Source organism: Ochotona curzoniae, unplaced genomic scaffold, assembly GCF_017591425.1.
Source record: "Ochotona curzoniae isolate NIBS_2020 unplaced genomic scaffold, NIBS_Ocur_1.0 contig_4877, whole genome shotgun sequence".
NCBI classification, from domain to species: domain Eukaryota; kingdom Metazoa; phylum Chordata; class Mammalia; order Lagomorpha; family Ochotonidae; genus Ochotona; species Ochotona curzoniae.
Window position 1 is genome coordinate 1,092,233 of NW_024466409.1, and position 24,408 is coordinate 1,116,640.

The 24,408-nt window shown below is 54.4% G+C and overlaps 1 protein-coding gene across 2 annotated transcripts in view; it reads right to left on the reverse strand.

Moving 5' to 3' along the window:
* Positions 1–3,939: 3,939 nt before the first annotated feature.
* The window catches only part of PTPN5 (protein tyrosine phosphatase non-receptor type 5), a 57,989-nt gene continuing 37,520 nt past the window's right edge, over positions 3,940–24,408 (reverse strand). Inside the window, exons 3-14 of one of the 2 annotated variants that reach the window (XM_040988445.1) lie at positions 17,809–17,993; positions 17,224–17,235; positions 16,919–17,002; positions 16,304–16,545; positions 15,028–15,217; positions 11,614–11,698; positions 7,798–7,877; positions 7,479–7,616; positions 6,870–6,980; positions 4,622–4,782; positions 4,413–4,526; positions 3,940–4,060 (exon numbers count right to left, since the gene is read on the reverse strand). In XM_040988445.1, the coding sequence (XP_040844379.1) occupies positions 3,967–4,060; positions 4,413–4,526; positions 4,622–4,782; positions 6,870–6,980; positions 7,479–7,616; positions 7,798–7,877; positions 11,614–11,698; positions 15,028–15,217; positions 16,304–16,545; positions 16,919–17,002; positions 17,224–17,235; positions 17,809–17,993 (1,496 nt within the window). In that variant the 3' untranslated portion in view covers positions 3,940–3,966. Of the gene's footprint in view, positions 4,061–4,412; positions 4,527–4,621; positions 4,783–6,869; positions 6,981–7,478; positions 7,617–7,797; positions 7,878–11,613; positions 11,699–15,027; positions 15,218–16,303; positions 16,546–16,918; positions 17,003–17,223; positions 17,332–17,808; positions 17,994–24,408 lie in introns of both variants that reach the window. The other variant, XM_040988444.1, reaches the window with a different exon arrangement.

The following is a 24,408-nucleotide window of genomic DNA, read 5'->3' on the forward strand; positions in this document are numbered from 1 at the left end:
TGGTAAGTTATCAGTGAATGAGAAGTGCCCAATTCATGGATTGAAACTGCTAGGCACTCATTGGAGGTCATTTTATTTACTGCTCACAGCATCCCAGTGAAGTAGGTGCCCTGATTATTGGAGAGGGGAAAAATGTGTTAAGACGACCTCATGGCTGCTTTTTTCTTTTTATTGTAGAAGCAGATTTACAGAGAGGAGAGACAGAAAGCTCTTCCATCCACTGGTTCACTCCTCAAATGGCCTCAAAGCCAGAGCTGAGCCGACCCAAAGCCAGGAGCCAGAAGCTTCTTCCAGGTCTCCCCATATGGGTGCAGGGTCCCAAGGACTTGGGCTTTCCTCTGCTGCTGTCTCAGGACACAAGCAAGAGGTTGAGTGGGAAATGGAGCAGCTGGGACATGAACTTGTGCCCATATGGGCTGCTGGTGCTTGAAGGTGGAGGATTAGCCTGTTGAGCCGTGGCACCGGCCCCCTGGCCTGCTTTTCAATAGGTGGTGTTGGCCCATCTCCAACAGGTAGTGTGCAGCTGCACTTAGCCATCAGGCATATTTACTGATTTCTGTGTTTACAGAGAAAAAGGTAGTGCTACATCTGCAAACAGGAGGATGTCACCTAAACACCCAGATCGTGTTCTCGAACCTGGGCTCACTCCCATGTAGTGTCGGGTAGTGGGAGGTGAACAGTGGCTGCCCCTTTAGATGGGCTGTGCCCTTCCTGATCAGCCCTGAACTTGTCCAGATTTACATTCTCTGCCCAGACCTTCTTGGTTAGTGGCGTTCAGCTCTGATGGCGCATCAGCCTCCCTGGAGAGCTTCACAGAAAGCTACTCTAGCGTCCATTACATTCACATATACAGGGTGACATTTGGGTGTTGCGGGTTTTCATCCCCCTCCTGCCCCGAGATGCGATGATTCTGCATACAGAGTTGGGCATCACAGCTGCCAGTCACATGAGTGTGCTGCACCTGTCTAGACCATGGCCTCGAGTTGCAGCCGTTCCACCTGCTCTGCCTCATTGGCCAAGAGTGGTGGGCACAGAAGGGTTGTCTGGCCTAGAAGGAGAACTTGGACGTACTGTTCCTCTGCCATCTCAAGGGACCAGAAACATGACTAAAACAGCCTGCACTGACACCAGTTTCTCAGCTTTTCCTTGGCTCTGCCCTCTCCAGGGCGGAACCCAGGGGCCGCCAGCCTCACAGCTTTGGTCACTTGTTTGTGTCTGCATCCTGTTTCCGTCAGTAACCCAAGCCTCCCATTTCTGAAATGGGAGCAGGGTGTGTGCTATTCAACATGTACCTGAGGTGACTATGTTCCCACTTTCCCATGTCTGAAGCTCTACCATCACAGACATGGTCCATGGTCTGATGGCTCTCAGCTTCTTAGGTGGTCAAGAGTTTGTCAATCCTAACACCATTCAATGATTTTGTATTCAATTTAATTCAATTTATCTGTTTTCCTGAAGCTCTGACCTGTGAGTGAACAGCCTGTGGGCTAAAGCTTTATCAGGTCCCAGGAGGAGGCTGCCGCTGGGACTGGCATCCCTGAGGCCACCAAGGGCTGCTTGTGGAGGAGAAAGGCTGCCCCTTTCCAGCTCCCCCACTCCCCCAGCCGTACCTCCCTGGCCTCCCCGGTCTTGACTGCCCGGGAGAAGGTATGCACATGGGTGGTGCGGCTGCAGAGTTGCAGGGGCACAAGACCCCTCATCATCTCCTGGTGGTGAAAGATCTGCACAGGGACAGCAGGTGTGAGACCAGCTAGAGGGCGGGCCCAGAATGGACAGCAGGCGGGCACTCACCTGTGAGATCAGCCAGAGGACGGGCCCAGGATGGGCAGCAGGCGGGCATTCACCTGTCAGACCAGCCAGAGGACAGGCCCAGGATGGACAGCAGGTGGGCACTCACCTGTGAGGACGGGCCCAGGACGGACAGCAGGCGGGCACTCACCTGTCAGACCAGCCAGAAGATGGACCCAGGGCAGAGAGCCAGCGGGCACTCACCTGTGAGACCTGCCAGAGGACCGGGCCCAGGATGGACGAGGGAGGGAGCAGCAGGGAGATGCTGCGATGGTTGTGTGAGTGCACACAAGCATACATGGAAGGTCCAATGCACAGGGCAGGTTAGGGAGAGGGCTCAGGCAGCAGGCCTCTGTCCTTGGACCTTTTTTCCTTTTCTTCCATCTCCATTTTTCCGGTTACAAGAACCAGTGGACCAACCCTCTCTCTGAGTAACCCCCATCCATTCCAAGTCCTTGCAGGGGGAGCCAGTCAGATTTGGCCCATAGGGAGCCCAGGGTATCTGCTGAGGGTAGTGGCACCAGGGAGGCAGTGCAGGTTCAGGAGGGAATGAGGCCAGACCTCAGAGGGAACTTCCTGACTAAGCTGCCTTGGGAGGAGGCCTGAAAGGGAAGCCATGGGACTTCCTCCCAGACCCCTGGGGACTGTGGCCTCTGTAGGATGTGAAGACACGTGAAGATGTTTTCTATTGCCCTGTCTTCACTTGTGACAACATAAAAGCACAAGTGCAACTTCGAATGTCTTAGCCTGTGGGCATTTGTTATTATTATTTTTTTGAAGCTGTTATTCAATCACATGGTTAAAAAGATACATAAAGCGATGTAAATGAAGGCACAGCCCAGTGCTGGGGCACCCGCCGGCAAACAGGAGCACTGCCTCTGTCCTCTGCCTCTGGTGACGGGGGGAGTGTGTTGGACTCCCATGTTGCTCCTTTCTGTGTTAGGTTCCCGCCGACTCGCTGTACTTTTGCATGTGACCAACACAGCCGCTGCTAAGCTCCCCACCACAACCCCCTCATCACAATGCAGACACTGCCGTCTGAGACAAGGCTCAGGGTAACTCAGAATGTCTTAGTGCCTTGATTCCCGGCCCTGTGGCCTTCTCCAAAAGCCTTCTTCAGAGTCAGGCGGTTTGAGGCTAACATCCCTTTCCCGACAGTGAGCACCTGCTGCTAGGAACCAGAATGTAGACAATCATCACACAGGCCCTGGAGGCAAGCTTTGCTCAAAATGCTCCGTTTATTGCTCTATTCAATGACCACGAGCGAATTATAAAAACACGCTGCCAAATGACTCGGGTCTGCCGTGGAATAAATATTTAAGGTCAGCAATAAAAACATGTGGCTCCAAGATAACACGCATTGCCAGAGTCATGCACGCCCTGCCGAGGGGCTCTCCATGGACACAGGGACACAGGGACACACACAGCAACATGGAGCGAGACCTCGGGGAAGGCTTTCCCACACGACACCACAAACCTCTCATACATCCAACCCATGGAGCCCTCTACCTCCAGGCCCGAGCCTTGGGGGGATCCCCACCCCCACCCATCCTTTACCCTCTTGACGGTCTCTCACACTCACAGGTCACCCTGGGATGCCCATCCCAACCCAGGGACCTCTTAGCTGAGGTTGCTCTGGAACTTCCATGTTCCCAGGTCCCAAGTACTGGGTGGGGTGGGGGGCAAAATGCAGCCTGTCTGCTGGGAGCAGTGGCTGTGTGTATTTGGGGGCATCCGAGGCAGGCCCCTACCTGGGCTGCCCAGGGACTGGAGCTCCTCACCCCTGTGCCCTTTCCCGGGCCGGGGAGACACAGTGTTTGGTACAGACAGCAGACATGGAGACAGACAGAAGGCGCTGCGGCAGCACATGAGGAGTGCGGCACGGGGACATGGGGGCCCAGGAGCATGAGTTCCGTCAATAAAAACCAAGGCCCCGGGGCTGCGCTGTTGGGTCAGGTCCCGGGTCCCAGGCCTGGCCTGGTACCTCCTCCCAACTCCCCAATATGTACAGAGCTATGCTGGGGGGTGGGGGTGGATGGGCCAGGCACAGGCTAGCAGAGGGAGGGAAGGAGGGCGGTGGGTGAGAAGAAGTTGCTGACTGAAGAGCAGGAAGCAGAAGGGGAAGGGGGTCAGGCCCAGGCCAGGTGGCAGCCAGAGGACCACGCAGGTGGAGCCTGCTCACTCCGGAGGCTGGTGGGACAGCTGCTTCTCGTAGAGGCTCATGACATGGTGCACAAACTGGTACTGCTCATAAGTCTGGATCATGCCGCCCCTACCCAGCAGAGGGCATGTGGGTAGGGGTGGGGTCCCTGGAGTGGCCTGCAGGAGGACACCCCTTCCCTTCCCCCACCATGGGCTGTCAGTCACTTGGGGCACATGAGGAGCCTGTTCTTGGGCAGCCTGGAGATGCCGACACTTGCCACCTGCCAGTTTTGCCTCCTCTTGTCTAGGAGTCTGATGTCTTGGGCCACCATGTTTTGCCCACTGGTTCTGTTTCTCTTCCCTTTTCCTCTGGATCCCAAATGTGTACCCTACTGTCCTCCCTGCTCCTTGTCTGCCCGAAAGCCCCATGCACGCATCAGCCCACCCAGCCATCCCGGAGAGGTCCCCACCCATAGGCTGACCTGTCCTGGCGCAGCTGGCATGTGGTCTTGAGGATGTCCACTACGCCTTCATGCCGCAGCTGCTGGCAGCAGATGCTGGTGGCAATGAAGCAGCCAGTTCTCCCGATCCCTGCACTGGGGGCCAAGTGCACGGGAGCAGGTGAGGGGCAGGGTGGTCTGTGGAGTGGGGTGGCCCTGCCTCAGCCTTGGCAGGCAGCTGAAGGACTCACCTGCAGTGGACAATGATGGGGGTGCAGTGGGGCCCCTCCTCCTGTGCTGCCTCCTCCACCTCGCGCACCAGGTGCAGCAGTGGTGGGGCCCGGTCTGGGGTCTTCTGGTCCGGCCAGGATGTGAACCAGTAATGCTTCAGGCACCGCTCTTCAGTCCCGCTCTGCCCAGGAGACAGAGCCCCCAGCCCCCCCGCAGATACCTCTGAGCTTGTCCTTCTTACACACCAGCTCAGAATAGAGCACGGCTGGGAGGGGAGCAAGCACAGGAGAGATGGGACCCTGGCCCCTCCCAGCTCCACCGCAGCACCCAGAGGCCAGAACCAGACCCCCTGGGAGAGGCCTGGAGTCCCTTCTCCAGCTCAGTCCTGTCCACAAGTGGCCCAGGTGCCCCCCAGCCACACGACCCACAGCCCCCAAGCCCTTGGCCTCCCCTTGCTGTGTTCTGCTGTCCATTCCCCTCTAAGCTCTGGGTGTCCCCGGCTTGGCTTCCACCTTGATCCCCTCTCCACAGCCTGACATTCTTTCTCTTTCCCTGACCGTTGTGGACCCACAGTGGTCAGAGGGGCTGAGTCTAACACAGACCCCAGCGTGCTGCTGCTGAGTTCAAACCCCTCGGTTACAGCTTGAACGTGTCTCTTCCAGATCCCCCAGTGTGAGGGTCTACAGAGATGGGGCCAGGGCGAGTGCCCTGATGACCTTCAGAACTGAGAAATAAACCTGTTAATGATAAGCCACTCAGCCTGTAGTGTTTTGTTCTAGCAGCCTGGCCTGAACAAGACCCCTACCTCTGCATTCTCTGTTCTGGGAATTCCCTGTTCTGGACTCACTCCCCTTAGTCCTCAGCCTGGCAAACAAGATTTCATCACACAGATTTACCCTTCCAGAAACATCCCTGGCCTCTGCACACAACCCTCCAGAAAGGGTTGTGGGCCAAGTTTCTGCAGGGCTTCGTGTACACGCACAGGCACCCACACATGCACACACTCCATTGTCCATGCCTTATTTCTGTTGTTGCAGACAATGTTTTCTGCATTGTCCTAGGCGGATATTTGAGACCCTGAATTTGAGACCCCATTCAGCATGGCCACTCCCAGGAAGGGTGCCCTGTCTAGGCTGGGGCCCTTGGGAACCCTTACCTGTCTCTTACCTAAGCCACCATCTTAGGGGCGCATCCTGAGTAGAATCCATGCTTTGCACTGCTCTGCGCTCCCAGAATGCAACCCAGAACCCAGCCCAGGGCAGGTGCTTGAAACTGGCTTATGGATAGGAGGAAATATCCTCCAAGCCTACCTTGCCCTAGTTCTCCCTTACAGACCCATAGTGCTGGGAAACCTGGAAAGCTCCTCCCCACTCGTCTCTTTTCTCTTTCTGCCTAGGCAGCCATGCCTCAGGCATTTGTGACAGTCATCACAGCTCCTCCCTATCCAACCCCTTCCCCGCTTTCAGGGTTGCCTAGGAGTCCTCGACACCTGTGTGTGTCTGTGGGTGAGCCCATGGGGAAGAGTCTCGGGCTGTGAGCTCCCTTTCTGTGGCTGGGCCTGTGGGGCCATCAGCACTGGGCTGCATGGGGCTAAGGGTCAGCTACCTTACCTTCAGAGTTTTTGCAGTGGACTTCTTGGTTTTTAAAAAACAGAACCCACAGATCCTCCTGATTTGAAAGGAACAGTCTCCTCTATTATGCGCTCCTGGAAGAGGCATAACTTCAGGGTGGGAGGATCCCTCCCTCCACTCTTCTGGGCTGTTCCACATTGCTCATCTGTTGTTGCTGCCTGCCTCTCTGCCTTGGCCATTTTCTGTAACTCAGGCTTCTGTGCCTCATCAAAGCCGTGGGGAGTGCCTGCCCTCTGGTGGACAGATTTGGCTCCACAGGCTAGTGGCCCAGCACCCCAGGCCTGGAGAGGACCTGTCAGACCCTCAAGTCACAAGCACAGCACTGGAGGCTGCTGAAGTTCCCTCATACAGCCACTTCTGGTCTTGACTGCATTTTAAGCAGGCTCAGAGAGCATTACGTATGACAGTGTGGAAAAAGAAATCCAGCAGCAGTAAGCTTTGGAAAAAAGCCACAACCTGAGTCCTGCTTGGCCTCCAAATCCATTCACTGCTGCTTCGTCTCTACTTCCTGGTCAGCTACACAGGCCTCTGTCTCATCTAGAGTGCATTTCTGCCCAGTCATGCATACTTCTTAGCCCCCATCCTCCTAGCCTAGCCCAGCCCGGCCCAGTCCAGCCCAGCCCGGCATAGAGCTCACCTTGAGGGAGATGAGCCGCAGCCGGTAATCCTCCGTGTGGATGACTTTGCGCACGGTGATCTCGACGCCATCGTGCACCACCTGCTCCTCCGGCCAATACTCAGTGCATTTCTGCAGGGGCCCAGATGGGGCTGCCAGTCGCCCTCTGCAACCCCTGCCACCTCTCCCCAGTGGCTCCCCCGGGCCAGCAGGAGATTTCCAAGGGTAGGGACAGGCTTGTTGGAGCATGTTGGAGTCAAATCCCAAGCTGTACGACCTACAGGCTATGTCTTTCCAGGGCCTCGTTTCCACAGCTGGAAACTCGAGGCAGTCCTCATGTTGAAGGACTTTTATGAGGATCCAGCATACTGGACTGTTACGGGGATGGACAGTGTCAGTCTGGCCAGCTGGGAAGCAGCTGAGGTTGTGGCACTGGAGATAGAGAGGCCAGCTCCGGGCCCTGCCTCTAACCACGTGGTCCCAAGACACCATCCTGATCTTGTTCAGCCTCCATCTCTTTCTATTGACTTGGATGGGAACCCCACCAGCCTTCCAGGATTACTGTGACATTGTGCTGTGCAGGGTGGGGCACAAAGCATGCAGACGCCTGGTCCTGGCGTGGGTCCCTACCTCGTTCATCTCCTCGATGTTGGTGATCATGACAATAATGGGCGCATGCTCCTGCCACACCATGCGCCAGAAGTCGGCCACTGTGCTGACAATGGGTCCCTGCGTGGCAATGTACACCTTCTCCTCTCCACCGTAGCCCTGTAGCCAGCCAAGTCCAGGGGTCAGGGTCAGGGTCAGGGCTCCTAGGGCCCAGTTCCCATGCTCAGGCTCTTCCCGGGGCTGGCAGGAGCCAGAACTGAGTTTAGGCACAGGTCTGGGGGACGCATCCCTGGGGCTCAGGCCTCCCCTTCAGTGAGGTCATCGGGATGGGACTACATACCCTGATGTAGTTGGCATTGATGTAGGAACTCAGAGGGTCCTCAGGGTCCGATGAGGTCAGACACACCCTGCTGTGAGGGTCTGGGTAGAGGAGGAAGACAGGTGAGGCCAGGACCTGGGTGCTCTGCTGTTCAGCCAGTCTTCCTTTGGCTCATCCCAGGGTCCCCACCTTTCTTTGGGGCCCTAGCAGTTCTTCTTCCCCATGACCAATAGGAAGACAGTGACCCTCTATGACCCATTCAGACAGGGTGAAGAGGAGCGGGGCAGGGGTCCTGGGTATGTCTGAAGGATCAGTGACTGTCCTGGGCCTGTGTCCCTTAGGCTGCCCTGGACTCCCTGCTCCCTCCACGCTCTGGCGAAAAGAAGGCTAAGGCAAGAAAGGGATGACCTCGGGTTGAGACCCTAGGTGGCAGGTGGCATATAGCGTATGTGGGGATGCCCTACCACTCACGCATACAGTCAGCATGTCAACCATGTCCTTCCAGATGTACACAGGTGTGTGTAGACCCCATCTTGTCACCGAGTGCTGTGTGAGCGTGTAAGCCACACCTTGCCACTGAATGTAGCTTGAGTGTGTACACCTCGTAGCCTATAAAGGCTATAAAGCCCCACCTTTCCTATTTGGTGACCGAGAGAAAGACCTCTGCCTCCAAAGGCTGTGAGGGCATAGGAGGGAGAACAGAAATGAAGGCACCGTGTCAGCTGCCAGGTGCACTCCGGAGGGCTACCAGGATTTGGTGGAGGGCAGTTCAGGGGAACGTTGGGATGGGAGGGAGGGAGAGGCTTCTGTGCCTAAGCTTAGACAGCAGATGTGTGTGCACGGAGGTTTCTGTCTCCAGTCTACTTGTACGTTGGATCCCATAGTAACAGATTCCCGTAACATCCTGTTCTTCCTGAGCAGAGTGTGTTGTGTTCCAGCCCCACCTTCCCTGTATTGACTAGCCTGGCAGCTGGGGAGGCTGGGGCAGTGACAGGGAGGACATGCAGGGCGGCTAGGGACACTGGTGGTGGCCTGCAGCTCCGGGGGCTGGTCTTGCTTCGGCACAGCATCTGAATCTTTTCTTTGGGCCTCAGTCTTTTGTCTGCTAGAGGGAAGGCTGGAGCATCAGCACCCCTAGTGGGTGCAAGGGAGGCTCTTGGAGACGGCATGGAGTGGAGTAGTCACTCCAGGTGGGTTTGGAGCCCAGCTCTGTGACCTGCCAGCAGTGTCCAGGTGCTCCTTTCACGATGATGACCCCACTGACCATGTACAGACTACACGAATGAGTTAGGCAGGCAACTTAGACCAGCACACGCTCAACACCATACAGCACTTTTCCTGCTACAAGCTTTACTACAAGGCACTGGGAAGAAGGGTGTCAAACAGGAGAGGGGACAAGCAATGCCTCCCTGCTGAAGTCCTTCCTACCCCAGCCCCCTTGCCCAAGGGCTTTGGCAGGTGGATCAGGGGTGCAGTATTTCTCCTGGACAGGGACATAGTAGGGTGGCTTGGATAGAAGAGCAAGGGCAAGGCGGAAGGGGACTTTGTGTCCAGGGTGACGAGTGGAAGTGGAGAGCAGGCAGCTCTGCATGGGCCTTCTCTCTCTCCCTTGCCTGTGCCTGTCCAGATCACAGGCCAGAAGGACCACAGTGGGCGCTGCCCCTTCCTGCCAGCTGCCAGAACCTCTGGAATCAAGGAGTTACTGCCCTAAGAGCAGCAGTGTGTTCCACCTGCCTATGAGCCCTGGCCATGCTGGTGGCTTGCGGGTGACTGGTTGCCTGAAGAAAAACATGATATGGTCCTTGCTCCCATGGGACACAGAGTGTTGGGCAGGTAGACAGCTTGTATGTGCATGTGAGCCCAGGGGCTGCAGGAGCCTAGGGACTCTGGACCAGACCAGGCTGCTCGGGCCTCCTGGAAGAGGTGGCTCCTTGGCTTGGTTTGCAGGAGCAGAGCTGGAACAGCATGGGTCAGGGTTATGGGCGATTCCACTGCACAGTTCAGGTGAGGTCTGGAGAGGAGGCTGAGGCTCCAGTACCTTCTAAGCCTTGCCTAGAGAGTGGGGCCCAGTTCTGAGGATTGCATGGGTGATAGGAGGAGAGTGGCATCAAGGATTATTCTGTCCTACCGTTCTGGTGGCAACAGTAGGACAGGAGGCAAGAGGGAAGGCAAGAGACCGGGCAGGAGCTGTCAGCAATGACCAACACAGAAAGTGTCAAGGGTTGGGAGCTGCACTGCCTGGCAGGACTCCTGTGGGCATTCATGTCAAGGTACTCTAGGTAGATAATGTCTCTTGGCATTGGGCAGCCCAGGGAAGCCCTCTTCTTCACCATGTCATCTGGCAGTGGGGACGAAGAGAGGATGCTATAGTCCAGAGACCTTCATCTACCCACCATCTACTTACTCATCCACTTGTTACCTACTGGCCTGTGCATCTGTCTCTCCCTCCATCCATCCAGCCCTCTGACTGTCCATGTATCCATCATCTGTCTGTCCATACATCCAAATATGTGCACAGAACACCCATCATATACCAGGTCCTGTTTTGGTGCTTGGGACACAGTGGTGAAAGACAAAGGAATCTCTGCCCTGCTCTTGTTCTGCAGGCCACCTGCTGGGTTACCATCACTCTGATGGTGTCTATGGAGCAGACTCTCGCACTGCCATGTGTGAGCCTCATGCATGTCTGTACCAGGGGCAGGGCCTTGGGAGTGACACTCATGCATCATGGAGACCACAGCCCTCAGCAGCATGGCCTGGACCTGGAGGTGGCCTTTGCTCAGCCTGACCTGTCCTCTTTCTCAAGTCTGGTTAGTGGGTGCTGGACAAATAAGATGTCTGGTAAGGAGTGGGAGGCCTGGAGGCTTGGGCATGGCAGGAGGTGGCTGAGACTCTTGGCAAGCCAGTAGGGACTATGGGGAGACATGGCCAGCAGAGTCCTAGTTTTGGGGTACCCAGGCCCTTTCCTCCAGGTAGGGCTGGGAAGGGGACAGCAGGAAGAAGAGGTGAACAGCTCTAAACAATGGATCCCGGCCTTAAATGGTGCTTTGTTTAACTGGAACTACCTAGAGATGATGTATCCATGGAAACCACAAGTCGATATTTTAAAAGTTAAAAATAAGTCATGACATCTTACATGTTGTTGGAGATGCTGATGGCAATACGGCTTTTTGAAAGCCTTGCTACTTCACAAATGAGTGAAGCAGATTTTTGGGGTTTACTTCCAATATGTCACCCCTAAGCTAGCCCGGGGGCCTGGGCATGGGTGGCAGGCAGACAGGGGCCTGATGAAAGTGACTTGAAAGCCATATTTAGCAACAGACACTGGGTCACCCGGGCTTACCATTCCCAAAGGAAGGAAAACCCCTTTCAGACCACCTAGGGAACACCCAGTCTCTTGAATACTCTGAGTGGCAGGGAGCTCACTCCCCTGTGCCTGTTAGAGGACTCACAATCCAAGCAAACTGAGATCAGGCGCGTTCAGGGTGGTATGGCCGTAGACGACACACAATCCAAGCAAACTGAACCTAAGACAGACTAGAGCCCAGTACAGAGGCGGCAAGGGCCTGGGCTGGAGACTCTGCCCTGTACTTCGTGGTTGTGTGACTGGACGAGCTGTGGACTGGCCCTCTCAGAGCCTGAACTCACTGCAGTCTGTCCACTCTGGAGACAGGAAGGACATGGACACTGCCAGTCCCCACATACTGCCTAGTCCAGTGCACCTGCCTTCTCCACACTTCCAGACCTCTGTCCTTTCTCCTCCAGGATCCCATCATCCCTGGAGACCCAGTTCAGGCCTCTTGGTCCCTCCTAAGCCCTGCTGCAATATGTACTCACTGGGAAGGATGGTTTTGTATCGGTTCTTGCGCACCAGCCCGGGGATGTCGTACTCCTTGGGATCCACAAAGTTCATGGGGATTTCCTGCAGGAGGAGGGCATGGTGGTGTGAGTGGCTGAGGGCTGGGCTTTGGGGACATGCAGACTGGGCTGACAGTCTCCCCTTTCCTGCGTTCAGCGGCTGAGTGGTGCAGGCACACATTCAACAAACGTTTGCTATCACACACAGCCTCAGAACAGTGCCTGGTGCAAGCTATGTGTAATCAGTGTCACTGTGGGTGCTCCTTGGGCACCAGACCGGCATGTAACAGGCTCAGTAAACAACTGGTAAATGCAAACAATGGCCACCAAGGGTGACCTGGCTAGTCACTGCCTTCTTCCACAGTCTCTGAGAGACAGCTAAACTGAGTGACTTTCCTGACCCATGTGGTGTAGCAATTTGGGTCACTGTCTGTTATGCCAGCATCCCATATGGGTGTTGGTTTGAGGTTGCCTGTTCCACTTCTGATCCAGTTCTCTGCTAACGGCCTGAGAAAAGCCACTGAGGATGGTCTGAGTGCTTGGGCCCCTGCTGGATGAAGCTGCTGGCTTTGGCATCAGCCTGGCCCAGCTCTGGCCATTGCAGCCACTCGGGGAATGATGGAAGAGATCTCTCTCTTTGTTCTCCCTCTCTGTTAACTCTGGCTTTCAAGTAAATAAGTCTTGATGAAAACATATTACTGCAGAGGAAGCCACCTCCTCTTAGAAGCCTTCCCTGAGTCTGTAGCAGAACAGGTGCCCTGGTCACGGTGTGTGTCAAGCTCTAAGCTCAGTGTGGTTCATTCATTGTACCCAAGATACTCACAATGAGATGTGAACAAGGTAAATGGGGTCAGGGGGTATATATGGGAACTCCTTCTATTATGACCTCACAATTTTTGTTTGGTGCATTTAATACCACTCTGCAATAAAATGTAAAAAATTAAAATTAAATAAGAAGCGAGCCCTGGTGTGCACTTTGCCTTTGGAATGTGCGCTGTCTGGCCTCTCTCGTGTGTGCCAGTCTCCTTCCCACTATTAGTAAGGCAGCCTCAGTTCTGCTTTCAGGCGCCACTTATGGCCTTCCCCTTCCTAGGAGCACAGGACACATCTGCCTTTCTTTCTAAATGGTTCCCAGCTTTTGAGGTGCACCTCGTCCTCCATCGCCCTGGTGTTCCCTGGGCACCCACTCTGGTGCCCTGGCACACCCTACTACTACGCTCACCTAGACCAGCACCTCACTGCACACAGCTTCATAGGGCCCAGTGGTCCTGCACCTCCTCAATATGGGCTCTGTAAAATAACAGTTGTAACACTCCCAAGGATGGTGGTGAGAATGAAAGAAAAATCCCAGGACACTGCTTGGGTACAAGGGGGTCAGGCCATGTTCCCTCCTCTCTGGCAAAGTCAGTCACAGCAGGCAGGGGAGGGAGGTGATGGTGCTGGGAACTGAGAGAGGGGCAGAGAAAGGCTTCTTAGAGGCTGGAAGGTGCTGGGAGGGGAGGCAGGCACCAGACAGGCTCAGGTGGCACTGGCTCTGCTGCATATGGATGGCCCCTGCGAGCTAGGTCTGGGGGCACAGGCTGGAGGAGGAGGCTAGCTGTGCCAACTCAGGTAAGGCAGGCCATGTGCTGCTGCAGGCAGTGCCAAGTTCTAGAGAGCTTGGAGCTATAGGTCTGGGCAGGGGGAAGAAGCCCAGAGGGGAGGGCTCTCTGCCTACTGAGAAACAATGTGGTCTGGGGCAAGGGCCACTGGGACAGCTGGGAGGGGGCGGGGTGAGGGAGGCTTTGCTTTCCTTGTACCTGTGGCTTATAACAGAAGGGGGCTCCTCAGCCATTCCTACCCACAGCTGCAGTCACCTGACGGCTGAGTCTGAGGACCTGGGCCCCCTACCTCTTCTTCCCAGGACCCTCTGGCTGAGAAAGGACTATGAGAGCACCCCGGGGAGCAAGGCCTGCAGTATGGGAAGCTCGCTGCCTTCCCTCTGGGCTCTGTGCCAGAAGCTCTGCGGCCTGCAACTCTTGCTGCACATTGCTAAGCCCCACTTAAAATGTGCCCTTGATTGACAATTGTGGCCATCTTCTAGGTGTTAGCAGCTCTTAACTGCACGGGCATTTGGGCAAACAGGGGTGTCCGCAAGATCTGAGAGGAGGCAGTCAGAAGCTGTGGGGTAGAGCCTAGTGGGAAGGTGACTGGGATCTAAGCCAGAGCCTTAGGGGAGATGATCAGAGAAATTTAAAGAATTTGAATCCTCTCCATGAACTATATTGAATATGTTACAAACAAATTAAAATAAAGAGGCCAATGTTGTGGTACAGTTTGTTAAGCCCCTGTCTGCAATGCAGCATACCATGTAGGTGCCTGTTTCAGTCCTGGCTGCTCTGTTTCCCATCCAGCTTCCTGCTAATGTGCCCGGGAAAGGAGTGGAGGATGGCCCAAGTGCTTGGACCTCTGCACCTGTGTGGGAGACCTAGATGAAGTTCCTGGCTGCTGGTGTTGGCCTAGCTCCACTCGGGCAGTTGTGGCTATTTGGAGAGTGAACCAGCAGGTTCAGGTTGCTTCTCACCCTCTCTCTGTGCAACTCTGCTTTTCCAATAAAAATACTTTTGCAAAGATTTATTTATTTACTTTAAAGATAGAGTTACACAGAGAGGAAGAAACAAAGAGAGAGAGAGAGAGAGAGAGAGAGAGAGAGAGAGATCTTCTATCTGCTGGTTCACTCCCCAAATGGTTGTAATGGCCAGAGCTGGGTTAGTCTGAAGCCAGGAGACTCTTCCAGGTCTCAATACACACAGGGCCCCAAGCACTTGGGCTATCCTTTGCTGCTATCCCAGGCCAGAGAGCTCCATCAGAAATGGAGCAGTCAGGACTTGAACTGGTACCATATTGGATGCTAGTGTTGCAGACAGGGGCTTAGCCTGATACGCAATAGTGCGGGCCGCATGAGTCCCTCCTTCCCTCCCCCCCTTTCCTCCTATCTCTTTCTCTCTTTCTTTCTAAATAAATGGAAAAGCTAAAAGAAAAGAAAAAGCCTAAGCAATGCTTGGTGATCTCTCTTGGCCTGGAGTCCCTGAGTCAATGAGAAGGCTGCCTGTTGTGGACAACACAGACTCTGAACTCCACCAGGCGCTATCTCCCGTCTCGGTGTCGTGAACATCTCTTTAGTCCCAACCACAGCCCTGTTATTGCCATCCCCATTTTTCTGATTAGAAAACTGAGGCACAGAGGGGAAGCATTTGCCCAAGGTGGCTGGAGAGCAGACTTGACTGTGATGTTCACATTTGCTGGGTGCTAAGCTCTGGGCCCGGAGCTCTATCTCCCAGCCAGTAGCAAGACGGGGAGGCACAGGCAGGCCTGCCACAGTGAGGGGAGTGGGGCGTGGCACAGAGGACTCACAAGGAATTCCGCCTGCAGCAGGAAAGGGTCCAGGGCCTTTTCATGCAGCTCCTCTGCGCGGAGCACACGGGAGGCGCTAAGCAGGTATTCGTGGGCCGACTCCTCACGGGGGGACACGAGGTAGCCGAAGCCCTCCTCGTTGCAGCCTGGAGTGCACATGTCCAGGGTCAGGGAGACATTGGAACCCCTCCTGGAAGCACGAGGAGAGGGGCAGTGAGTGTCGCGCAGAGAGAGGGTGCAGCTGGCCAGGAAGCTGAGGGAGGGGTCAGAGGGAGAACAGGTTGGGCTTGAAGAGAAGGAGTGGGGAATGTGCCCAGAACTCCTCATCCCCACCCACCACCAGGAGCAGGAACCTCGACCCTATTGGGGGGACCTGACTCCCGAGATCTGTTTCCTGTCACGGAGCAGCTAAGCAACTTTGAAAAGGTGCAGCAGTCTCATCTGCAGCAGCCCCAACCTCGGGCTCCCCTCGGCTGCTGTGGAGTCAGGTCCTCCCTGTGGTCCCCAGGGAGCTCAGAGAGAGGCAGGTCATCTGCCTCAGAGCCCAGCAGATGCTGGCTGCAGCTGGCCTTGGTGGGGGCTGCCTGGGAGTTAGAGATAGGGACCTTTAGCAAGGAGCGGCAAGGCAGGAGTCCCAGGGACAGCACGCTGGTGGGAAAGATGCCTGCCCTGGATACACTTTACTAGGTGCCAGCATGGAACAGAACAGGCCTTCCCTCTGCAGAGTTGGAGACCTGGACCCCCTCTGCCCATGCTGAGGGGTCAGGAACAGCCCAGGCACGTCAGGAAGGTGACAGCAGAGCTGAAACCAAACCTAGGTTTTCTGAATCCTCACTCAGTGCTCACCCCACAACATTGCGTGGGTTGCTCCGAGTTGAGCTGGCTTTGAGGCTGCCTGTGCCTCCCAGGTGTGCTCTGTGGAGCCCCTGAGATGCTCCGTACAAACAGGGCTCCTTGATGGCACACCTGGAATCCCTGTGCTGAGCAACCAAGTGTGGCAAAGGCCAAGGTCCATGGAAAAGAAACCCAGCCAGGCTTACTGGCATGCAGGTACATGAGCGTGCACACGTGTGTCTGCCTGCACCCATCTGCGTGTGCATGGGTGGGTACAACATCTGCACAGAGTCCTGGGTGAGCATGCTCACACTGGCCAAGCTGCGCGGCCAGCTCTGTCCTGCGCTCTGGGAGCCACAGCTAGGCTCCTACCCTTCTCACTGGGAGCAGAAAACCCAGGGCCCCTGGAGACCACCCCCTCCCTCTCCTTTACCCCTCCCACCTCTCCTGCAGACCCATGGACTTGACGCTCAGCGAGGTGGGGTCGGCCTCAGGCTTGATGTCCATTACGCAGTCAAACACAGGTGTCTCAGGCACAGGGTCCAGGTCCAGGAAGTCATCCTCAACCTTCTCTTCCATCCACTCTGAGTAGGTGAAGGAGGGCTGGCGGCTCACTGACTGGCGCCGGTCCTCGGGGGGCAGCGGGGCGGGGGGCTCTGCAGGAGCCCTCAGCAAGTGCCACACCTAGGTGGAGGTGCACGGTGCCATGGGCCTGGGCCACCAGCGGCCGCCCCCCGCTCCAGGTTGCACGTCCTACCCCTCCGAATGAGCGTCGGGAGCAGCCTTGCTTTCCTGGGGGCTGTCACCCAGCATGAAGCTCTCCCTCCACACGCCCGCCTCAGTTCCTAATGGGTTCAGGTATCCTTGGTGGGTCCAGGGATTCCTGCGGTAGTCTTCTCCCTGCCTCAGCTCTTCCCCCAGCCCCAGTTACCATGAACCTCTCACTCCCACGGGTGGAAGGAGACAGACTCATGAACTCAACCCACTCAGGTTCGATGGGAGATGAAGGGGAAGGGAAGGAGGCAGGGCCCCAGACTGGGGTCAGGAGGTGCCTTACCAGGGAGGTAATGAGGACCAGGCCCACAGACAGAGCGATCAGCATCAGACTGGGGAGTCCCCAGGTCCCAGTGCCCAGCCAGGCCTGGGGAACAGCAAACAGATCAGGTGAATGAGTTGGGGTTAGAGTGCTTACCCATTTCCAGAGTGGCCAAACTGAGGTTCTGAAAAGCATGTCTCAAGTTTGGGGTGGGCGGCAGGCAGAAGTGTTTTGGGGACTTGGAAGTATCTCCAGAAGTGGAAGAGTGAGACGGAGCTCCCCCTACCCACCTGAACATCCCTCCCCCACCGGCAGACCTTACTCACCGTGGCTCCCAGCTGTTTCAGCAGTGTGAGCAAGGAGCAGATGAGGTCTGTGGCGTTCTGTGACCACACATGGCCATAGCCGCTGAACCACAGCACCCCACAGGCAAGCTGGCGGCCAAGAGGAGCCCACTGAGCTCAGAGCCAGGGTTCCTCACCCACCCTCAGCCCCACGCACAGCTCACTAGAGAGGGAGGTACTGTACCTCTGAGAACTCACAGGGCAGCTAAGGGAGGGGGCCCCATATGGAGGCCTCAGGGAGTCAGGAGAAAGCCCTTCCCTGAAGAAACCCAGAGGGTCATTGCATTAAAAGGGAAGTCTCTCAGAAAGGTCTCTGCAGGCAGGGAGCTCTCAGAGAGAACTTTCTAGAACCAAAGGGTTGGGGTAAGGGGTCCTGGGCATCTGACTGTGGTGTGAGGGGCTTGGGGCTCCAGGCTTCCCCTCACACCAGCCTTGAGGTCCCTGGGGTTTCTAAGGGACCCCAAGCCCACATCCCTGGACCCTCATTCTCTCTAGTTGGCCATCTTGGGAGGAAGCACGGCTGTCCCTCAGCCCCACCAGGCCCGTGCGAGGCCTGCTTGTCCTTACCAGGAACTGGGAAGCGGCGAACAGTCCCAGGCTGCTCCTGCCGGTGGGGGAGTGGCCGCCGGCACCTTGGGGTGGCGGTCTCTGAGCTTGCTCCGGGGGTGGTGGGGGCGGCGGCGTCTCTCTATGCGCATCACCAGGCCCTTCCGCCTTGTCCAGCGCCTCCATCACTACCGGCTGGGGGAGACCTGCGGAAGATGGGGCCAGGCAGGCCGCTGACTCTGGGTCCTGCCCTGGCTTCCTGTGATCCGATCTGCTATCAGTCGGTGCGGCTCTACTCCCAGCAGTCTCCCTCGATTAGCAAAGCAATATTCCCCTACCTTCGTCAGAAAGAGCTAAGTGTGGGTGGACAAATTATTTCTCTTATTTCTCCAGTAACAGAGTTAAAATGGCAGGAGGTTTTTCATAGTTAATATCGTATTTACACAGCTTCATTCTTTCCTATTTCTTTAGGAAACAGAAAAAACAACCGCCTCAAACTAAAAAAAATAAAGGAGGTGAAAAAGACACAGCATAATCGGGCCATGACCCTGAACAAGCCGCCCACAGCTGCACTGCAGATTTCTCCCTCTCTTTTAGGGTCTGTGCCCCCAGCCAGGCGATAGAGTCTTAAGTTCATGGCCACACAATCCTGTTCGCCCTCCCTTCCTCCCTCCCTGACCCTGTGACCTTCCCCCCACCGACAGAGGATGGAGGGTAATCAGGGTAACAGGAGCAGCACCCAACAGTACTGCATGTTCAGAATTTAGTTCTGCGTCTGCCCCTTGTTGGCGTGACTTTGGGGTAGTAGCTTCTGAGCTGGGTCTCCGCTTTTCCACCCAGGAGATGGGGGTCGAGCTCAATTCTTGGGCTGCCTACCTCCCTCCCCACCTTCTTTCTAAGATGTATTTATTTGTTTAGTTATGTGAAATAGTTATACACAGAGAGCATAAGACAGAGATCTTCCATCCACTGATTCTCTCCCCTGATGGCTGCAATTCCTAGTGCTGTGCCAGGTGGAAGCCAGGAGCCAAGTTTCATTCAGATTTCTTATGTGAGTGACAGGTGCCCAAACACTTAGGCCATCTTCCTCTGCATTTCCTAGGCCATTAGCCGGGATCTGGATCAGAAGTGGAGCAGCCGGGTATTGAACTGGCATCCACTGGGATGCCAGCCTCACAGGCAGCAGCTTTACCTATTCCTTCACAATGCCAGTCCCCATCCTTAGTTTTACAGAGTGCTTCCTCAAGGGCACCAGGGGCTGGTACCATGTGTTCCGAGTCCCTGTGTCTCAATTATGGCCGTCCCCATTCTGTTTTCTGGGTTTCTGTTGAGATTGTTTTCACAGAGACTCACTACTCAGCAGTCTGAAGCCAACTGGCTTAGATTGGAACCTCTGACTCTAATGTGGGGATTGCAGAGACAGCCACCTCCGGGGGTCCCAAATGTTGGAGTGCCCTCCCACCACAAGGTTTAGTTTATGGCCAACAAGAGCAGGACCAACAAAATGGAAGTGGACAGACGGTTGGGAAGGGGCTATGCACACATCACTATGGAAACGGGACAATGACTTTCCTTTCTGGCTGGATGACAGCTGGACCAGGTAAGGCCAAGATAGCTGTTTGTCCACATGTTTGTACATTCACTTGGAAAATATTTACAGAGCATCTCCCATGCTTAGATGAACAGTGTGTTGCCTGGAGACACCTAAGCTTGCATCACAGGCTCCATTTCCCCAGGTACTGACCTTGGATAGCTCCTCAACTGCTATTCCAACCAGACCCCTTGCATGCTGCCCAGGTGAGCCTGCCACCCCAGGCTTTGCACAGGCTGTTCCCTTTAACTGAGCTATCCCTCCAGCTCCCTTCTCCCTTTGTATGCTTCCTACATTCCTTGACCAGGTAGCTCCTATTCACCTTCAAGAGCTAATCAGATGTCAACTGAAGCATATTCCATATGCCGATTCCATATAGCTGATCAGCCCATGCCCCTCCTTTGTATGCCAGCACCAACAACACCCATGTAATGGGCCAGGCTCTGTTTCAAGCACTGCTTATCTATTTATCTGCTTTTCACAGCAACGCAGTACTGCTACCCACATCTTATAGAGGAGTTAGATGAGACACATAGAGAGGTGAGATCTGCTCAATGGCATCCAGTAGCCAAAGGAAGGTTCAGCTGGGGCAGTCAGATGAGCAACATACCACTGGTACTCGCCAGGGTTAGTAAAATGATTTGTAGGCATGATCTGACTCACTTGGAAGTTCCCTGAGGGCAGCGTGCTACCAGTGTTGCTCTCTGAGATTGCCCAGCATAAGTCCTGGGCATCAAAGTCTAGAATGAATATTTACTGCACAAGTGAAGATGATGGTCAAGTGACAATCCTACACAATTTTCTGACCTGATGAATGGCAATCATCATGGATACTCTGAAAAGCTGTTATGAAAACTTCAGATACCATAGGAAAAAACACCCAGTATAAAGCCTAATAGTAGGTATCCAGTAAATGGCCTCCTCTAATTACATATCATTTTTCCCTTCAAAAGGCTCTAGTCTTATGGATAAATGTCTATAAAACAATGTAGTAGGGCCAGTATTGTGGCACAGCTGCTTAAGCTGTTGACTGCAACTCCAAATCCTATGTAGGAGCCCTGGATGCTTTGCTTGCAGTCCAGCTCCTTGCTAATGCACCTGGGAAATCAAGGGAAGATGGCACTAGTGCTTGGCCCCCCTGTACTCATGGGGGAGTCCCCGAGGGAGTTCCAGGCTACTGGCTTCAGCCTGACCCAACCTTGGCCACTACAGCCTTTTGGGGAACAAATCAGTGAAGGAAAACAGATCTCTTTTTCTCTCCCCTTGTCACTCTTCTTTCCAAAGATAAAACATAAAATTTAAAAACAGCAGCTACAACAGCAAATCACAATGCACTGGAGGGGTCCAGTTGCTGCCCCCTGGAGCAGTATGCTCAGATCTGGGGCAGCAAGGTGAGAAAGGGAAAGCCACTGTCATGTGGGAAACCCCAGAGTTTCTCCTGTTGACAGGCACAGGGCTGGCTTCTCGGCAGCCGATCTCCACCCCCACACAGTGGGTACCAGCTTCGGAGGAGTGGGAAGGGTCACCTGGGTTTGCTGCCCTGGCTCTGCAGTGCACACGCTGTGAATCTGAGGAAATCTCTTCTCCTCCCGGGGTCTCCATCTGCTTCCATCAAAAGCGAGGCTGGAACCACAACCCAGGGCTTTGCAGGTGCTCCTGCCGGCCTTAGAGGAAAGGGAGTGTGGGCCTTCCAGCACGGCTGGCTCACAGACATGTGGACTTCGCTGCTGTTTTAAAACTCATTGGCATTCAGCAGTCTATTTGTACTTGTTTTGATATTAAAATGTGTTTTTCCTCCCAAATCTTAGACTCAAACTTATGCTTCAAGTAGATGTGTGACATTTACCCTGTGGCTTTGCCCCCAGGAGTACATGCACCCCAGTGTGTAAAGCACAGTACTTGCCTGAGATAAAATATCATGCAGCCATTGTAAATGACTATGCTGGTGAATATTTAATAACATGGAAAGACATATTAAAAGAATAAGGTAAGGTTATAAAACAGTATGAGCTCATGGGCCTCAAAACCCGGAAAGCAGAGACAGGCACCTGACCTAGTGGTTCGGAAGCCCAAGTCTCCTATTAAAGTGCTTGGGTTCCATCCTGCATCTGGCTCCTGCCTCTGGCTTCCAGCTGACACAGACCCTGGGGAGTGATAGTTCAAGTGATTGGGTTCCTGCTACCCACGTGGGAGAATTGCACTGAGGTTCTGGCTCCTGGCTTTGGGCTAGCCCAGCTCCAGTCATTGGGGAGTGAACCAATGGATGGGACTTTCTCTTTCTCATTACCTATTATCTCTATTTGCCTCTCAAATAAAATAAGTGAAAAAAGATGGAGAATTAACTGATGGAAGATTAGGGGTTCATATGAGATAGTGCTTGTAAAGCACAGAACCCAGTGAATGGCTGACATAAAATAGCTCATAAATATTGCACAGGATAAATGGGAGAAACAAAAGCCAGATGTTCACAGTGGTTCTTTGGGTAAGGGTAAAATTGGAGGTGATTCACTTACACACTCCAGATTTCCTCCCATAAATGTGTAGATACATATACATGCATTTGTAGCAAGAAAAAGTACTTTTCAAAATGCTTATTTTCATTTTTATGGAAGGCCTAGCGAGAAAGTCAGAGAGACAGAAAAAGAAAAGAAAAGGAGAGAGGAAGGGGGACAGGGAGGAGAAGGAGAGAGAAAATGAGAGAGGATTTGAATTCCCTGGTTCCTTTCCCAAATGCCTGTAATAGTCAGGGCTGAGCCAGGCCAAAGCCAGGGCCAGGAGCTCAGCTGGGTCTATCTCCCCCATGGGTGCACTTGAGCCATCATCTGCTACCTGCTAGGATTCATTAGCAGGAAGTTGCATGTGGGTGTCTGAAGCTGTAGCATAACTGGCTGTGCTACAATGCCCAGGCTGAGGAATAATAATAACAGAAGAAAGAAGTAATAGTTCTGAGTTCAGATCCTCTGAAGCCTAGTTAGCTTTCCCTGTGCCTAGTTCCCCGTGCCAGACCCTGACTCCCACCTGTTGCATCTCAGTGCATATGCTGGCACACAGAGACGGCCAGCATGTGCCCAACTCTGTGGGAGTCACCCAGCAGCAGCACAGCTGCTCCCAGGGCAAGCTTCCGGACACTGAAATCTCACTTCTGCCTTGCATGTTATGGGAGTGGGAGAAAAACTGCAGGCTCATGGGCCTTGTGTGTATATATCTGGGACTTTTTAAATCTCAGAGGACCTGGTAGTCCTGGTAGCCAGGTGAATCCAGCTGATGGGCATTTACTGGGCACTTGGTGGACATACATCTTCCTGAGCCAAGTTTACTCCATTTTTCTGGATCAAAATCTGGTATCTTTTTATCCCAGAGGGTCTGCTTTCCAACACATACTTTGGATGTACATTTCTCATCGGGAGATCTGCTGAGTCTAGGTTAAGAACTGCTGATCTCTGGGATGGGCAATGTAGGTCTGTGGGAGAAAGCAGTGGAAGTTGCAGAGGTGGAGAACTGGGCTACGAGCCCATCTCTTTTCAACTGTTCTCACTTTGCACGAGGCCAGCACACATCTAGAGAACACCAATTGCATGCCAAGCTGTGGGAACATAAAGATTGAGCACCCTGCCATTCAGAAAGTATCTACCATGTGCCTACTTTGCCAAGCTCTGGGCCAGGCTCTGGGATTTCAGCATGAATGAAACAGTGGCCTCCTAAGAGGGCTCCTGGAGCCCTGGGCTCACTCATCCCTTTGGTCTCTGTCCTAGAGATGATGCCAGCACCCCTGCTCACTCTGCCCTGGTTCCAGTGGTGGTCTTGCATCCCTGGGCTGGCTCAAAGCGTTTCCATCCACACAGCTGCAACTGCTGCTTGGCAGCTCTGTGAAGTAGACACATTAGCATCATGAGCCCCGTTTTGTCAGTGAGAGGCGGATGCTTGTGTCAAGGGCTGGCTTTTCAGCAGTTCACAGCGAGGTAGCTGCTTTGCCACACATGCAATCCTGACTCAGAGGCAGCTTGCTGACAAGCGACTTCACAACAGGCTTCTCTTGGGTTCTGCTCTTGTGTGGGGTGAAGGGATTTTCCAGGATAGCATGTAGATTGGTTAAGTGCTTTGTTCAAGGATGGGCAGACCTGGGATTCGAACCCTTGGCTTTCTAGCACTCGTCACACTGCATCTCAGGAGAGGGGTACTACAGCAAAGGAAGGCAGGATGTAGAAAGCCAGGGAGGGAAAGAGGTGGCAGGGCAAGGGTGGAAAAGTGCAGTTGCTGGGCCCCCAAAGGCTCCATGGTATGGAGGGAAGGTTGAGGACTGCAAGATAGGAGACTAGATGCCAGGCCAAAGCACTGGGGTTCCTGGACAGGGCATGCCCAGACCCTGAACGCCTTCCTGTCAAAGCCCACTCCAAAACTCTGCAGCTACCCTGTGCCCTGAGCTGATGCCACCCAAATTGCTGAATCGCGGCTGCTCTTGCTGGTGACTCATCGCTTGAGTTCCCAAGCTGCCAGCCCCACGGAACTGGGGCCGGAGGCTGGCTCAGTATGTTCCTGTTGACGTGAGAAGAAAGGCTGTGTCCTGCTCTGCTTCCCTTCCCTTCCCAATGTGGCCGGGAGTGACCTCCTAAGCCTTGCCCACACAGTCACGGGGGGCCCTGCCCAAAAGAACATCACGCTCAGTTCTGCCAGTTGCCAGGGCCACTGACTGTTGGAGACTCCCAGGGCCTGGGCGACAGCTGGGCCAGCCTGCTGATATCTCAGAGGCGCACCTGAGACCCAGAGGGAACAAAGTAGCTTGCCCAAGGAGCACAGCTGACTCCTGGCAGAGCTGGGACATCATCAGCTGTCCCTGTGAATATATATGAATGCTAACCATGTATTGGGTACTGCTCCAACTGCTTTCCACATTTTAGCACACAGAATCCACACCACAGTCCTGGAAGTGAGATGCTACTCCTGCTCCCACTTTACAGATAAAGAAATTGAGGTACTTGAACCAAGGATCATGAGTAAATGGGCAGAAGCTGAGACTGCTTACCACCAGAGCT